Genomic DNA, 16679 nt, shown 5'->3' with positions numbered 1-16679 from the left:
CTTTTTCCGTGAATACCATCTCTATGTGCTGTAAATGTGAATGATTAGCTGTCCTGTACCCACCAATGGAAAAGAAGTGTGTTTCTTCTCTATTTTGCCTTTTTACCTAATCCCAGACATTTCCCCACTTTGCATGTAACCCCCCTTATGTCACCTCATTTTACTCTAACCCAGTGGTCCCCAACCTTTTTTAGGCCACAGACTGGTTGAATGTCAGAAAATATATATTTTCACAGACTGGCCTTTAGGGTGGGGCGGATAAATGTATCACGTGACCAAGACAAGCATCAAGAGGGAGCCTTAGACGGATGTAACAGAGGGAATCTGGTCATTTAAAAAAAAATAAAACATCGTTCAGACTTAAATAAAATAAAACGGAAATAATGTAAGTTATTTATTTTTTCTCTGCGGACCGGTACCAAATGGCCCACGGACCAGTACCGGTCCGCGGCCCGGGGTTTGGGGACCACGGCTCTAATGTATAAGATAAGCTATAGAACTGCCGTTCTCCCGAGCATTTCCTCAGTCCATGGAGATCTGCTTCCCAGCCACTGTCAGCGTGGCTCAAAAACTCATTAAAATTCTCTAAAGGTTTGGACATTTCTTAGGTCACTATATTTCAATTGTTAAGACGTATGAGGTACCCCAGAAAGAAGGGGAGGAGGGAGTTGGGGGGGTGTAATGAGGGGCATGTTGTTGGAGGGTGAGGGTTTTATACTGAGTGAGACACTTGAATCCATGTTAGCACAACAAATTTTAAAAAATTAATCAAAAAAGAAATTAAGAAAATAATTGCCAAAAACTGGAGGGAAAAAAGACTTATGAGGTTAATATTGACAGCTGGAAGGGAACAGTCCTGTTATACTTTTCAAAGCCATGTTGGCTATTCCTAGCCCTTTTTCTGTATAAATTTTATAATCAGCATTTCCTCTAGAAAGCCTTTCCTGACCACCTCCACACTGTTCCTTTAGTGCTCTGTGTTCACTCACATATTTATTTATTTGACATATCTATCCAGCCCCGTGGCCCAGACGAGTGTCCATACACCTGTAAACAAGACAGGTCCCTGCAGCCCAGAGAGCATACTTTGTAATAGTTTACTTATTCTTTGTCCCTCTCTGTAGACTGAAGTCCTCAAAGGCGCAAATTAATGTCTTACCTTGGTGGTTCTAGCACTCAGCACTGTCATGGGGCAGGCGGATGTGGTGGGTCACATCAGAAGTGCCTCAGCAGATGATGGCAGTGCCAGGAGGGGAGGCATACTGGCTGGGATCCTGTGAGGTTAGGAGCAAGCTCCAGCCAGTGTGACAGAGGCCTGGGACACAGACAGAGCCCCACATGGGCCCTGCGCCCCAGCTATGGTAGTGGCTACCAGAGTCCATCATTCATCTCAGACTAGGGAGCTTTACCCTCTGTATGGCCTCCACCTCAAGCCCACCACAGAGATGACTGTCAGTGTGGCCCTTCCATAGATGAAGCTGCAGGCAAGTCCCCCTCCAGCTGGGAGGGGATGGAAAGGCAGAAAGGCGTGGGACACCTCCAGCAGTTCTCCACTCTCTGGAACTCCAAGAGCACCATGGCCTTCATCTGCTTCAGGAGTGGGGTGGGAACAAGAGTCTGGTCAAGTCACTCCCAGACTGACTGGACAGCCAGGACCATCCTCAAGGTGCGCACCACTAAGTTCAAAATCTATGTCCCCGCCAGCCATGACTGGGGCTCCTTTTCCTATGACATTGCTGGCGGAGAGGCTGACACAATTTCCCTGGAGGGACTTCCCTGAAAATGGTTCTCCCTGTGGGAGCTGGGCTTGGAGAAGCCCACCCAGCGAGGAGGTTCTGATCAAGGTGTTTGTGAAGTGTGGGGAGATGCGGAATGTGCACATCCCCATGCTGGACCCCCACCAGGAGATGGTTCCATTTCTCCAGATACTTGAACCTCCAGGTATAAGTCGTGAATGGTGAATACATGGGCTTTGTGCCAGCCAAGAGCGCCTGCGTGGGCTGAAGCTCTCAACACCCAGGGTGCTTTTGATTCGACCAACCTGCAAACTGCAGTGGTGCCTCAATTAAGACATGGCAATTTAGCCCTGGCAGTGGTTCAGTGGATACAGTGTCACCCATGTATAAATGTCCCAGTTCAATTCCCAGTCAGGCCACACTGGAGGAGTGACCATCTGCTTCTCTTCCCCCCTCTCTCTCTCTTCCCCTTCTGCAGCCAGTGGTTTGATTGGTTCAATTTGTTCCAGCGTTATAAAGTAATGTGCCTTAATTCCATGGCTTATATAGAGACACCAAGGCAGGATACAGAAGAAGTTTTAGGAGAAGATTTATTAATAAGCCGCCTACATATGACTTACACTGGGTATAGCTAACCCAAATCGTTCAGCCTCGAATATAGCTCTGAGGCTAGTTATATAGACATGATCACATACAGGTTGGGGGAGCATGACACAGTAGTTAATTACTAACAAGTTTGCAATATTTATTTATAGGATCTTTTGAAAGGAAAAAACATTGCTACACATTAAAACTTACAAGGTAACACAATAGCAAAAAATGTCATTTTACATATCAACACAGTAGCAATAAATGTCGTTTTATATATCAAAAGACATTCCCAAATCTTCTAGTGTCTACCCCCCATCCCTGTCACCACAGTGAAATGATTAGCTTAGGATAAGGAGAGAGGCCAAATGAAAATACCCTTGGAAACCTAACAGGCTAATCCCTGCTTGTTTAATTTACAAGTTTTTATACATATAAAGGATTTCAAGAGGGATTATTATTAGAAAGTATATAAAATGTTACAGAATACAGGTTTTCAAGCAAGGGGGAGTGGTCTCGTGACCCCTTTGTCTAGAAGTACATACATCAATCACACGATTTCAGGATGGGAGGGGGCTTACATGATGTCAGAGGATAAGCGTTTGTAAATCGCCCATTAAGCAGAAAGAAAGGGGAGAGGAAAGAACTACTCAAATCTCTCTTCAGTCTCCCGCATTACTGGCTGGCTGTTTACCATCTTCCTCACAGGTGTGGGGAAGGGAGGGGGTCCAAGTCTCCTTCCTCCTCTCATTCAAAACCTCTCCATTTACAATATAACAGCCCTTCCTAAGCAGGAATGTGATCGGCCATCTTGAGCTGGTGTAAATTACACACAAGTATAAAAATCATGTTTACAAAATCTCTCTGAACGCTTGGTCTAAATTATAAAATGTCTTTTAAATTAAGCCTCTTAGTAAAAGGTGTTGTTTTTTTTATCTCAGTACATAGTATGTCCTTGTAAGCCAGGAAGCTCCCACATTCTTCTCCCTCCACTCTCCACAGAAAGGAGGGGGCAAGAAGCCGGACTTTTCCTCTTTAAAATGGTGTTGCCAATACTAACTTTTACAGTTCTTTGACACCTTATCACACCAGCATGGCCCAGGGTACTAAGGATAGCTTGGTGGGTCCTAGCACATCAGTCTCAGGTGCTAAAAATAGCTTCATACTGGAGCATTGGCCCCAAATGGGGTTGTCAGGTGGATCCCAGTGGGACGCATGCTGAAGTCTGTCTGTCTAACTCCCCTCCTCTCACCTAAGACATGGAAACTCTGGAGGGAAAAACTTGAGCAGCTGAAACAGCAAAGAGGAGATCAAAAGCATGGAGATGAAAGGCAGAGGACAGGAAGAAAGCAGAGGAAAGGAAACAGAACTAAAAGAATTGAAGAAAGAAAAAGAGAGACTAGAAGTTTCCCAAGCGGGAACAAAAACAGAGGAACCTTGAACTCCATCGGAATTAGAAAAGGCTCAAGAAGCTACAGTCAGAGAACGTACAAGAAAAGATGGGATTATTAGAGCAGGAAGTGCTGCTGGCTGGAGGACACACAGACCCTTGGCTGACTGGCGGTGCCCGCAGGGCTGCGGTGCCCACCCTGGCATGGTTGGTCTTGACCTTTAGCAGTGAGCTGCCAGCTTCTTCCTGCTTTAGGGCTGGGATCCACACGTTTCTCTGAAATAAGGGGCCAAAGTCATAGCCCCCACTTTCCTGCAACCAGCAGGGTTGCAGCCATAATGGAAAGAAATGTCTTAAATCCGAGAAGGGGGGAAAAGTGGAGAGTAGCTCTCAGTAATATAAACATTAAATTACTTTTAGCTAAAAAGTGCTTAGACTAGTGGACAACCTACACTAACCTGGGAGTGGTTATATGCTATTCAGACCAGACCTAGAATTTCCTTTATGTATTTCACAGCATGGAGTTTGACAGTACCCAATAGAAATATAATGCAAGCTATACATAGAATTTTAAATTTCTTAGTAGTCACATTACAAGAAAAACCAGGTAAGTGACCTTTACAAGGTCCAAATGGGACAAAACCCAAACAGTAGAGACAGAGGATTCCCAGTGCACACAGAATAGTAAGAATTTGAGACAGAGAGATAGATGAGACAGACAGCTCTCAAACTGAAACTGATTCCTACTGTTTCACAGACCTGAGTACAATTTTACATATAAACAAGACAATTACGGTACAGAGACATGAGCATGACACATAAATAAAACCTGATTAAACCTAATAGCAGAGTTGCTACTTGGTCCTTAACTCTGAAAACAAAGAACACAGAGCACAGTAATTAGTGTGGCAAGACCTTACAGAGTACAAAACCAAGAAACAAGCTTAGGATCCAAAACTCCATTCTATTTAAGTTAAATGAGCACTCCCTACATATTCTAATTTTAAAATAACAATACCCATAGCATTTGAATACAGGAATAAAACTGTTCTATTTAGTTCAATATTAGAGCTGGCATTTCCAATCCTGCATGCAAGAACTTAATTTAGGCCTCAAAAGAGCTACATCTTGGTTCTCCTAGGGTGATATCACTTGTTGCTCCTTCCCTCCCCCCCTCAAGTTCAGGGATTAGCATCTCAGTGGTGAGCATTCAGCTGGTGAAAGGTTGGAAACGTTGGGGGGTTCCTTTCCCTTTTGTTTGACACTATCTTTGTCTCTAGTTCTTATCTTAGAAGTGCGATTTTCTATCCTGACTGTGGTGTGACTCCTGAGAGAGGCTCAACCCCGTCCCTGAAGGTTTCTTGTATTCTTGTCATTTGCTTTGTGCATCTCTGACAGCTCCCCTTGCATGGATGTTGGGTGTCTTTTAGCAATTGGCAGGTCAGTATAACCCCCGACTCAGATCAAACATTGACTGATGCTGCCCTAAGCCTTATGAGGTCACCACAGAACCATGGACTAAGACTCTACACTCACTCCATGCCTCAGCACAACACATGCACACCACCTACCTCTTGTACCTCTCCCCGACCACCAAGGATTACTTTGCCACATTGACTATCTTTTCTTACTTTGGTCCATGTATGGAGTTGCCTGGTCGCTACAGTATCACCTTTTAAGGCCTCACCCCCACATTGCAGAGTCCAGGGGTCATTCGCTGCCTGGGCTGAGTCATCATCCCTTTAGTTGAGGGCCAGAGGGCCAAAACAGTGGAGCAGTGAATTGCATCTCCCTCGACAGAGGGCTGAAATGACTCCCGAGGGGAATGGGGATTCCAGATGAGCCCCCAAATTGTTAGAGTTGCAATTAAGCAAGACTCATGGAGACAAAATACCTCAGTAAGTCAACTTTAATAACTTCTGCAGAAGGGCATTCTGCCACTAGTGAAAGCCGGTCAGCAAGAGTGTGGGCAGGGGTTGGGCTCTGTTTTTATACCTATTGCAGGCCCTAGGCTGGTCTTGCCCCATTGGCTGGGGTGTTGACCATACAATCTTACTCTTTCCTGATTGGCTAGTTTAAATGGCTGTGTGAAGGGGGAAAGGAGAGGTGGGAATAGCATAAAACTGGATGACGGGGTTGGGGAATGGTCAGAAAACCAGATAAAAGGGGTTTAAGGAATAGTTGAAAAAAAGAACATGAAGTAAACAAATTGTTTTTCCCTCAAGCACGAAATTTGGGGACAGGTTTTCTCTTGAGCTATATACTGATTGAAAGAAAGTATGATTTCCTTTCTTCTTAAAGCATTAGCTGTCATACTAAGAACTGGAGAGGCATAAAAGGTAAAAGGAAAATTTAGCAACCTACATAAGTCATTTGCCAACTAGATTGTATTTTATTCACACTTGACTGCCTAATAATATTAGGGTATTAAAAAAAAGTTTAAAAGCACTGAGGTACAGGGGAGAGACCAAGGGAAATAATATGTCTGTATGTTTGTGTGCAACTGGTTCCTCCATGATTAGCTCATTCTTTGTCTTCACACACTTAACTTTTTAATCCTTCTCACAGAACTGTCTGAAATAAAAACTGAGGCTGAGTAGCCAAACCCTCCTAAGCCTCCCAAGCCGCCTCTCTTTGTATGAATGATGCCATGGGCAGTCCCCAGGGTTTGCTCTGTAGTGGTGGAAGTCATCCCATGGGGGCCCATCCAAGGGAGAGCAGATGGTGAGCTGTTCTAAATTGTAAGGAAACACCAGAGCTGTCTTTATAGGTCCCAAGGTTCCTGCAGATCCTTAGAAGCAATGATAAATATAGGGTGTTAAAACTGAAAACAATAGGAAACATTTTGGGAACTAAAAGATTGACTTTTGCAAAAGATTCTGGGTGCCCTAAGCATGGAGGTTTTGCAGTAAATCAATGGAGGAGATGTAAATGGAGTTACTGATTTGTTACTGGAGGAGACAGGTAGTGCCTTGGGGATTACCCTGGGAACTAGGCCTTAGCCAAATTGCTGCTAGTCTTCTGAAAAATGTAACCTACCTCAAGACATACATTTTATTTTCTACCTTTTTCCCTCTTTTAATTTTTCATTTTTCCTACCCTAATTTCTCTAAATAAAGAAACGTAAAAATCAAAACAAACCCTACAATTCTGTATTTTAAAACTGGAGTAAGATGTAGGCTATATTTTAAAAAAATGTAAGGTAGGCTAGGAAGGAAGTAGGGAAAGACTGATTTTTTCATCAGAAACCATAATTATGTTCCAGACATGTAGGAAATTCTGTAGGAAACTAGAAGTGACATAAAAATAGAATGGTTTTGAATTTATATCACTATAGGCAACCCCAATTGTAGAAGCAGTTGAGTAATAAAGGTTTATTCTCTAAGCTGTTGTTCATAGCTCAGAATTCTTTTTTCCATGAAAACATTACAAATGAGTGAGCTTAAAAATTAAACATAAAACATTAACTCCCTAGTGAATTTGAAGGACAGGACTCACAGTTCTAGTTCGAGTATAACTAGCCTTTCTTTACAATACTCTTCTAATTGGAAGATCTCTACAAGTTCAAACTCACAATACCAGGCACATTCCATGTCCTGTCTGTCTCTCTGCTTCTGTTTTGTAATTCTCAGCAAAAATGCCAGGGCCTTCCTAAGGGAATGAACTAGATCTCAGGGCTCCTGTCTTCAAACTCTTTCCTGAATTTATCCCGGGATATTTGCATAGAAAGAAATGCTTTGGTCAGTCATTCTTGGGACCTGTGAATTAGGAGAGAGGGGGATTACCTCCACAGGAAAGAGAGTCTAGAGATCCAGACCTCCTCTACTTGGTGGTTCACGTGTTAAAGTAGATAGTATGATAGAAAGAGCACTGGAGTAGGAGTCAACAAACCTGAATTTGAATCATGACTCAACCATTACCAAATAACCTTGAGTGAGTGACTTCACATGTCCAAGCCTTATTTTTTATTCATTTAAAAAATAATAAACAAATAGGATGTCAAATTTCTGAGAAAAGAGTTTATAGTTTTCAAGAGAATTTCAAAGATTCTATCACAACCACTCCCCAAATTAAGAACCATTGGGGGCCCTGGCCGGTTGGCTCAGTGGTAGAGCATCGGCCTGGCATGTGGAAGTCCCAGGTTCAATTCCCGGCCAGGGCACACAGGAGAAGCGCCCATTTGCTTCTCCACCCCTCCCCTTCTCCTTCCTCTCTGTCTCTCTCTTCCCCTCCCGCAGCCGAGGCTCCATTGGAGCAAAGATGGCCCGGGCACTGGGGATGGCTCCTTGGCCTCTGCCCCAGGCGCTAGAGTGGCTCTGGTCACAGCAGAGCGACGCCCTGGAGGGGCAGAGCATCGCCCCCTGGTGGGCGTGCTGGGTGGATCCCAGTCGGGCTCATGCGGGAGTCTGTCTGACTGTATCTCCCGGTTTCTAGCTTAAAAAAAAAAAAAAAAAAAAAGAACCATTGGGCAAAATGACCTATTAAATTATTTTAGCCCTAGCATTTTAAGTTTTAAGTCTGGTGTTGTTTCTCAATTAAAAACTGTCTAACCATGCCTGACCAGGCGGTGGTGCAGTGGATAGAGCATCGGCCTTGGATGCAAAGACCCAGGTTCGAGACCTCGAGGTTGCCAGCTTGAGCGCGGGTTCATCTGGTTTGAGCAAAAGCCCACCAGCTTGAACCCAAGGTCACTGGTTCCAGCAAGGGGTTACTCGGTCTACTGAAGGCCCGCAGTCAAGGCACATATGAGAGAGCAATCAATGAACAACTAAGATGTTGCAACGCGCAATGAAAAACTAATGATTGATGCTTCTCATCTCTCTCCATTCCTGTCTGTCTGTCCCTGTCTATCCCTCTCTCTGATTCACTATCTCTGTAAATAAATAAATAAATAAATAAATAAAATTTAAAAAATAAAATAAAAACTGCCTAATCATGAATTACTCACTGAGTTTAGGGATCCCCTAAATCAGCTGGTATCATCCTTGTCTTCTATACTAGTTAAAAATAAGCAGAATAACAAATGAAGGTTTTATAAGTGTTCTACATGATTTCACATTCTTTGAAAATCCTTTTGCTTTAATAAAAGATTTTTCATCTCCAAATCCTCAATTTTCAAACTGAAAGTTTACAGTGATTAAACTAATTGAATAATGTTTAAGTCTTCACTTGGTGTCCTGTAGATTTTTCTTTTCATATCCTTAATCAATTCACCCTTCCACTTCAATTCACTTGACATATTTCTTGCTTCTAAGTGTTCTGAAACCAAGGCAGAGGCTGAAATCTAAGGTCAGTCTCATAACTTAGAATCATTTTTTTCTTTCAGGAGAAGGAGCACTGAAGTGCTTAAGCTGTGTGTGGAGTTACCACCTGATGGGAGGAATCTGCACCTCGGACTGTCTTGTGGGGCAGTACAGAGTGGGAGAGGTACTGAGAACTGGGCATGGTGTGCCTTCTGCTAACCCAGAGAAGGAAATGAGCTCGTTTCTGCACGTCATTCTGGGCACAATAAAAAAATCTCCCTTGGCTGGGTAACTTGGTTGGTTGGAGCATCGTCCCTATACACTGAAGTTGCAAGTTTGATCCCAGCCAGGGCACATACAAAAATCAACCAATGAGTGCTTAAATAAGTGGAACAAGAAATCTCAATCTCTTTCTTCCCTGCTCCTTCTTCTCTGTCTAAAATCAATCAATAAAAAAAATTAAGTCCTAAAATTCCTATACTCTCCATAGTACAGGTCTAATATTTTTAAATCTTTTGCCATTGCAATAGGGGATAATTGTGCTATGCACTATGAATTAAATAGCTTTAATTTCAATCAAAGGCACTGAGACGATCTGAGATAAATAATAGGGGAATTAAGTAATGAGAGCCTCAGAATTAACTCTACATTCATCTCTCATGACTTTAGAAGTTTCAAGTTTACATAAGAATATTTTGTCAGAAATTAGAAATACCTTCTTTCTTACCCTGTTGCTATCTAATATGAACCACCTGACTAATATCAGAACTATATAGCTGATGTTGTATTTCATTTCCTCTACCCTTTCACCATGTTTTATGATATATTTTCATTTGCTTGCCTAAAAACCATAAATTTTCCAAGTCCACTAACTTCTTGATTGTGTTTCCAAACTTTAGAAATTGAGTAGCTCTCTCCATGATGAACATGACCCAACAAATTCACATATGAGCTTTCTTTAAATTCTGACAGTAGCCCTCATTACACTTTGGTGAAACTGAGGTTCAGAGAGGTCAAATAGTTGGTAAAGACCACATGAGAGGTAACAAAGCTAGAAACGAACCCAGGGGTTCTGACTCCTAATCCAGGCTTTGATGAGGTAATAATGGCTGAGAAAGCACCCAAAACATGCCAAGGTGCTCAACAAAGACAAGGTCCCATTCTTTCTTTTTCTTTGTACCATCTTTCCAAAGTGAAGAAGTAAAATAGGGAAGGATCTTCCCTCACTTACACTTCCAGCACCAGAGAAGGGCAACTTGTAAGGAGGGAAGCCACTTTCTCCTCGTCTCTCAGTTCCCTTCCCATTGAGATCCAACTGCTTTAGTGTTACAATCACAACTTAGGTTATTCTAGGACAAAAGCCAAGCAGGTAATGAGTCAGGGTGCTTGGTCAAAGAAAACCCCAGTGCAAACTTGACAAAAAGTGGAATTTGATGTTTCATCTATGTGTGAATGACATCAGAGCAAGTGCTAGAGACTATATCAAATAAGAGAGCACATTATCCAATAGGAGATTATCATCTACAGGGGTGACACTGCCATGTGGAAATGATGAATTTACATGTGAAATACCCCAACTTTGAAATGTGGGCAGTGAATAAAATAAAAAGTTTTAAACTTTGAAGATCAATGTAGTATGGGACAAACAAAACTTGTTCTTGACCATGAGCTATCAATTTGTAACCTGAGCTATTCTTAAAGCCTGTTCTCTCACTATTGCTACCAGCAGATCTCAGAGGGAAAGGCCCAGCAGTGACTGCATCCAAGTGCAGACATGGTTCTGTCTTTTACCCAGACAATCCACCTTTTTGCTGTCCCCTTATGTCTCCCTTCCATATGGAGATAAGATAGAGCTTCCATCTGGAAACTCCAGGGTCTTGTTAACACTCCCACCTCAGAAGAAATTTCCTGATTGTTTTTACCAGGGGGAGAAATTTAACTGTGAAAACTGCCATGAGAGCTGTGTAGAATGCAAAGGACCCAGTGCTAAGAACTGTACCGTGTGCCCTGCCAGCCTGATGCTGCTCATGGAGGATGGCCGCTGCCTACACTGTTGCAATGCCTCTGAGGCCACCGCCGCCCAGGACTGCTGTGACTGCCAGGAGAGCACAGGTGAGGGGAGAGGAAGGGCAGCCCACAGACAAAGGGCATGTCCTCAGGAAGCTGATGGGAGGAGGAGGGAGAGAAAGATAGAAAGTTCTGGAGAATCAATATGGCTCCCTTTTTACTGAGTGCCTGCTATGTGCCTACCATAGTTGAAATTTTCTGTCCATCATCTCATATTAGTAGATATTATTAGTCCCATTACACAGATGAGGAGACTGAGGCTCAAGGGTTTGACTAGCATGCCCAAGTCCACACCAATATTAAGGAGCTCATCCACACCCATGTTAAGAATATGGGTCCTTTGGACTGCAAAGCCTGTATTCTTTCCACTACTGTGCTGCCTCCAACATTAGAGTTCAAGGAGGTCTAGAGATTTATCTTTATAAATTTATTGTTTTTATTCTTCTCTTCTGAGAAAAATCAGAAAGAATAAACTATCAAGAAAGCTGATGCCAATACTATCTTGAAGAGCCATTCTGTGAAAGTAAGCCTAAATCTAGGTGTTCCATTAGAGACCCAGGGAATCTTAGAAATTACTTTCATTGAAGGTTAAGAAGAAACAAATCTTTTAACCAACTCCCAGTCCCTCAAATGTCTTCCACCCCCAACTCCATCTGTATGGGTATTTGGTTCTCATTGGCTACAAGCTTAGAAAGATTTCAAATGGAGTGATTTCTTTTTAAAAATAAAACATAGGCCTGACCTGTGGTGGTGCAGTGGGTGAAAGTATCAATCTGGAATGCCGAGGTTGCCGGTTCAAAGCCCCGGGCTTGCCTGGTCAAAGCACATATGGGAGTTGATACTTCCTGCTCCTCCCCCTTTCTCTCTCTCTCTGTCTCCTCTCTCTAAAATGAATAAAATCTAAATAAATAAATAAATAAATAAATAAATTCTTAAAATATATTCTCTAGTCCAGAAGCAGGTCATTTTCTTGGGGTTCAGATGTATCATAACCTGCCAAAAACAGACACCCTATTTATGGGAGCATGTCCATTTCTAAATGAAGTAAACCTCAGATCCGTAATTGCTACTAGAATTTCTAATTTCTATTTTTAATCTGTCTTTATTTCTCATAAGTGCCCTGACCAGAGGTCAAACCTGTGACCTTGGTATGCCAGGACAATGCTTTATCCACTGAGCCACCTGGCCTGGGCTAATCAGCCTTTTTTTTAAAGTTCTAAGTAGCATCTTTCCCAAAACTAATAATTTCCTTCTTTCAGCTTTCCCACCCCCACAAGCAGCTGATTTCCCCAGCTCCTCATATACATCCACTTTCAGGGTCTGATTGCCTAATATCTGTGCTGTGTCAGCTAAGAATAATAACCCTAATTACTCTGATTGTAATTATAAATTGATTAAATCAATAAATTGATTAAAGCCATTTTAATCAATGGCTTTAAATGAAACCAGAAGTGTGTGCATGTTGGGAGTAGAGTTTCTGTAAGCCTTTTCCCTATTAAAAACTAGTCAGCTTTCCTGGGCTTTCTGTGGCTCTCAAAGATCTACCTAGGGCAGCTCTGCAAAAAGTCTAAACATTCTTAATTACCTACTCATTCTTTACTGAGACACTTGCTCCTTCAAAGAAACCAGATCACAGAGGCCAACCTCACTCTGCAGAGCTAAAACTGTAGAACAGTAAGACATGATTGCATATGGTGCCCTAGTAATTGAACCAATCTCCAAAGATCCTTTATTGATTCTCCTGCCTCAGGCAGCATTTACCTCCAAGTACCACACACCAATTGCTTATCCATCTCTCTGGTCCTTTAATATTTCCTCCAGGGACAAATTCTGTGCTGTATCGCTAATGAAAGTCATAATGATAGTGCTGTTACTTTAGAAGAAGAAACTCTGCTTAATGGACAAAGTCCCATGAGAATGAGAGTTACAATGAAATAGACGACTTGCTTATCACTAGCAGAAAGAGAGAGGGTGGTGATGAATCAGATGTAATCAGCCAATCTCTAATAAGCAAAAACAAGTGCCCTTAAAAATAATTGGTGGCAGTATCATATCATTCAGCTAGTATGTCCAATGTACCTAGAATTTCTCATAAAAGAATTCTGAAGGCAGACTCAGGTAATTCAGAAAATATTGATATTTATGGAAAACAATGTGTATTTCAGCTTGTACAGACAACATAGTCTGCTAGTGTTTTGGGGTTTTTTTTTCTCTAGTCCTTTTATACTTTTTTTCTTACTCTCATTTGGTGGGTTAAGGAAGAGGAAAAGAATTAAGTAACGTACTCAAATCACACCACCTGGATAAATGAGTGAAAAGTAAGAAAAATGAACTCATCGCTGAAGTTATGGTTTCATCTTTCCTTCTGTGACAGTTTTGGTTACTCCACATTCTCAATTAAGGCATCAAAATGGAGGCTGATGAATGACAGGGGGCAGAGCTCTCAACTTCAGAAATCTTAATTATGATAGAAGAAATTTCAAGGCCGTACTTCTCTCCCTACCAGATAAGGGCCACAGAATGCCAAGAAGTAAAAAACATTTGTCAGTGTGTTTTATCCTAACATCTCCAGACTGTATCATGAAATCAGAATTTCTGGGTTTGAATTGATTGCTCCACATGCGTGCTCTTGGCTCTGACAATGTGAAAATTCACTTTCTCTCTGTGGACCTCAGTTTTCTCAACTGTCAAGCAACAGATTGAACTAAGTATATTAAGGCCTCACACAGAAATTAGAGTCAATGGTTTCATAAACAATCTGCTCTTGTCTTTGAATCATGTGGGACCAAGTTTGAGACTAGCTGGGGAGAGAGCACAGTCTTAGAAAAAGTCAGAGTTATTTATTTAGCACTAAGTGAATCAAGGCCTAAGATGGAATATATTTCTCAGGAGAGAAATAGAAGAACCGATTGGGGAGGTTGGACATCTGGCAACTGACCCATGAAGTATGGAGATGCAGAGGCTCCCTTTGGCTCTCAAACTGACCTTCATTCTAGAAGGGTTCGATGGCATCATCTGACATAAACTGGAACTCCTGTGCAGTACACACTGCATTTCTGCAGAGTGGTGTGCCCTTTAAGAAACTCAGAGTGATTCTACCATTTTAGATTTAAAACATAAGGGTGAAGTTTTTAACCTCAGAAACTAATTTTCCCCATTCCATCTTTTCTCTCTCATTCTTTCTTTCTCCCCTCTTCCTTTGGGGTCATCTTCCAACAGATGAGTGCATCCTTCGAGCAAGTGAGATTGGATCTGCCCCTGAGCATTCCAAGACGGCCTTGCTCATCACCTCTGTCATTATGCTGGTGCTCCTGCTGGGGGCAGCTGTGATCATCTGGAGGAAATCACGGCGCCAAGCCCAACCAGCAGAGAAGGGAGGCTATGAAAAGCTGGCTGATCCTAGCAAGTCTTACTCCTCCTATAAGAGCAACTATCGCGAGAGAACCAACTTTGAGGAGGATCAGGTGATTGAGTACAGGGACCGCGACTATGATGAAGATGATGATGATGACATAGTCTACATGGGCCAAGATGGCACTGTCTACCGGAAATTTAAGTATGGGCTGCTAGATGATGATGATGAAGATGAGCTAGAATACGATGATGAGAGCTACTCCTACCAGTAGACAGAGACCGCCCCACCCCACTCACAGGCATGTGTGTGGGCATTACAGTTTTGGGTTTTATCTTCACACACCAGGTTGACATGTGGGTGTCTGTGTTTGTCTTCTTCACCAAGATTCCAACTAGATTATGTCAGAATGCTGAAATATTTTATTCTTCCTTTAGGTGGCTAAACCCAATAAACCGGAATGGTTTGACCATAATTGAGGAACAAAAATAAAATCTGGAGGGATTTCCCTCAAAACAGTATGTCAAGACACAAAACACAGGAAGTAAAAACAAGTGCTATTTGTTTAAATTGTTTTATGTGATTTTTTTTTCCAAAAAAGGAAACGAACCTGTAGAAAATCTGTCTCGTGGCTGTGCTGTGGAGATACCTACTGCCTTCTGGAATTCTGATGTTTCTGTAAATGATTTTAAGGTGTGAGAAGATGAAAGAGTTCTTTGTCTTAGGGAATTTTCCTCCTGATAGCACTCTCTAGGCAGAGATTTGTTCTGCAAGGGCAGCTAAAGAAGGTTCTCCTCCTCATGCCATTTAACAGTTGACTCCAGACTGCCCCTGATGAGCAAAAGAGACCATCTCTGCGGAGGCTGGTCAGGACCTATTCAGAGATGAGGAAAGAAGAAGGAAGCAGCATCACAGCTGAGGAATCGTGTGTTTGCAGGGCTCTGGTTTCTCTGCACTAGTCCAGAGTCCTCATGGTTCTCAGGGCAAAGCAAGCTCAGGCAGGGGACAGCAGCAAACCCAGTAGAAAGGCAGTCACTCACATTCCAAGAATGGCAGCATTACACCCTCATGATTTTCTAAGAGTGTTTCTGGTTGGAAACATCAGCTAAGACAACAACAAAATTAAAATGGCTGTGCTAACTTAACTTAAAATGGATAAAATGACAAAAACTTCATCCACTCTAAAAAGAGACTTAAACTACTTTCATCATTAGCTTTTCAAAGGACTGTGGACTCTCCATAGAAAAAGTTGGAATGCAGTCTCACATGGAAAATCCCAAGTTTCACTCACAAGCTTACTCTAGCTGCTGACCAGCCTACCAACACTCTTTGTCCCTGTGATTTTTGTTTCTAGATATTGTAGGCCTCCTGTTTTCTACTTTCCTGTCAAATACATGCTTGAATTCATGCACCTGAGAAGCTTTTCCTTGTCAAAGCAGAAATTATAGGCAGTACCATGAACAAACAACCAGAAAGTGACATTTTCAGATGATGGTGATAATTATAAAAAAAAATTATTGCACATCTACTAACAGGTATCATGCTAAATAATAACTTTAAAAAAAAAAATCACCCGCCTGACCAGGCGGTGGCGCAGTGGATAGAGCATCGGACTAGGATGCCGAGGACCCAGGTTCGAGACCCTGAGGTCGCCAGATTGAGCGCGAGCTCATCTGGTTTGAGCAAAAGCCTACCAGCTTGAACCCAAGGTCGCTGGGTCCATCAAGGGGTTACTCAGTCTGCTGAAGGCCCGTGGTCAAGGCACATATGAGGAAGCAATCAATGAACAACTAAGGTGTTGCAACGCGCAATGAAAAACTAATGATTGATGCTTCTCATCTCTCTCTGTTCCTGTCTGTCTGTCTCTGTCTATCCCTCTCTCTGACTCACTCTCTGTCTCTGTAAAATAAATAAATAAATAAATAAATAAATAAATAAATAAATAAATAAAATTTAAAAAAAAATCACCCCACTTCACAGCTCATGGGTAACCTAACATGGCTAAAATATTATTTTAAAAAAATCACCCCACTTAATACCACCATAACTTCATGAGGCTAATAACATTATAACTCTGTTTTTATAGAAAAAATGAGGCTTATTAGAGGTTAAGTAACTCACCCAAAGTCACAGAAAGCTAATCAAGATTCAAGGAAAAAGAATGACCCTATAGCAAATGTTTTCTTTCTTTTAGAGACAGAGAGAGGGGGAGGGGCAGAGACAGACAGGAAGGGAGAGAGATGAGAAGCATCAATTCTTCATTGCAGCACCTTAGTTGTTCATTGACTGCTTTCTCATATGTG

At 42.1% G+C, this 16679-nt stretch overlaps 1 protein-coding gene across 2 annotated transcripts in view; it reads left to right on the top strand.

The window, feature by feature from the left end:
- Positions 1–16420, top strand: part of PCSK5 (proprotein convertase subtilisin/kexin type 5) — a 449146-nt gene extending 432726 nt beyond the window's left edge. For both annotated transcript variants that reach the window (XM_066367966.1, XM_066367965.1), the window contains 3 exons: positions 9041–9141; positions 10883–11069; positions 14244–16420. In XM_066367966.1, the coding sequence (XP_066224063.1) occupies positions 9041–9141; positions 10883–11069; positions 14244–14650 (695 nt within the window). In that variant the 3' untranslated portion in view covers positions 14651–16420. The remainder of the gene's footprint in view (positions 1–9040; positions 9142–10882; positions 11070–14243) is intronic.
- The last annotated feature ends 259 nt before the right edge of the window (positions 16421–16679 follow it).

This window comes from Saccopteryx leptura, chromosome 2 (assembly GCF_036850995.1).
Source record: "Saccopteryx leptura isolate mSacLep1 chromosome 2, mSacLep1_pri_phased_curated, whole genome shotgun sequence".
NCBI lineage: Eukaryota > Metazoa > Chordata > Mammalia > Chiroptera > Emballonuridae > Saccopteryx > Saccopteryx leptura.
This window is presented reverse-complemented; position numbering and strand designations above follow the sequence as displayed.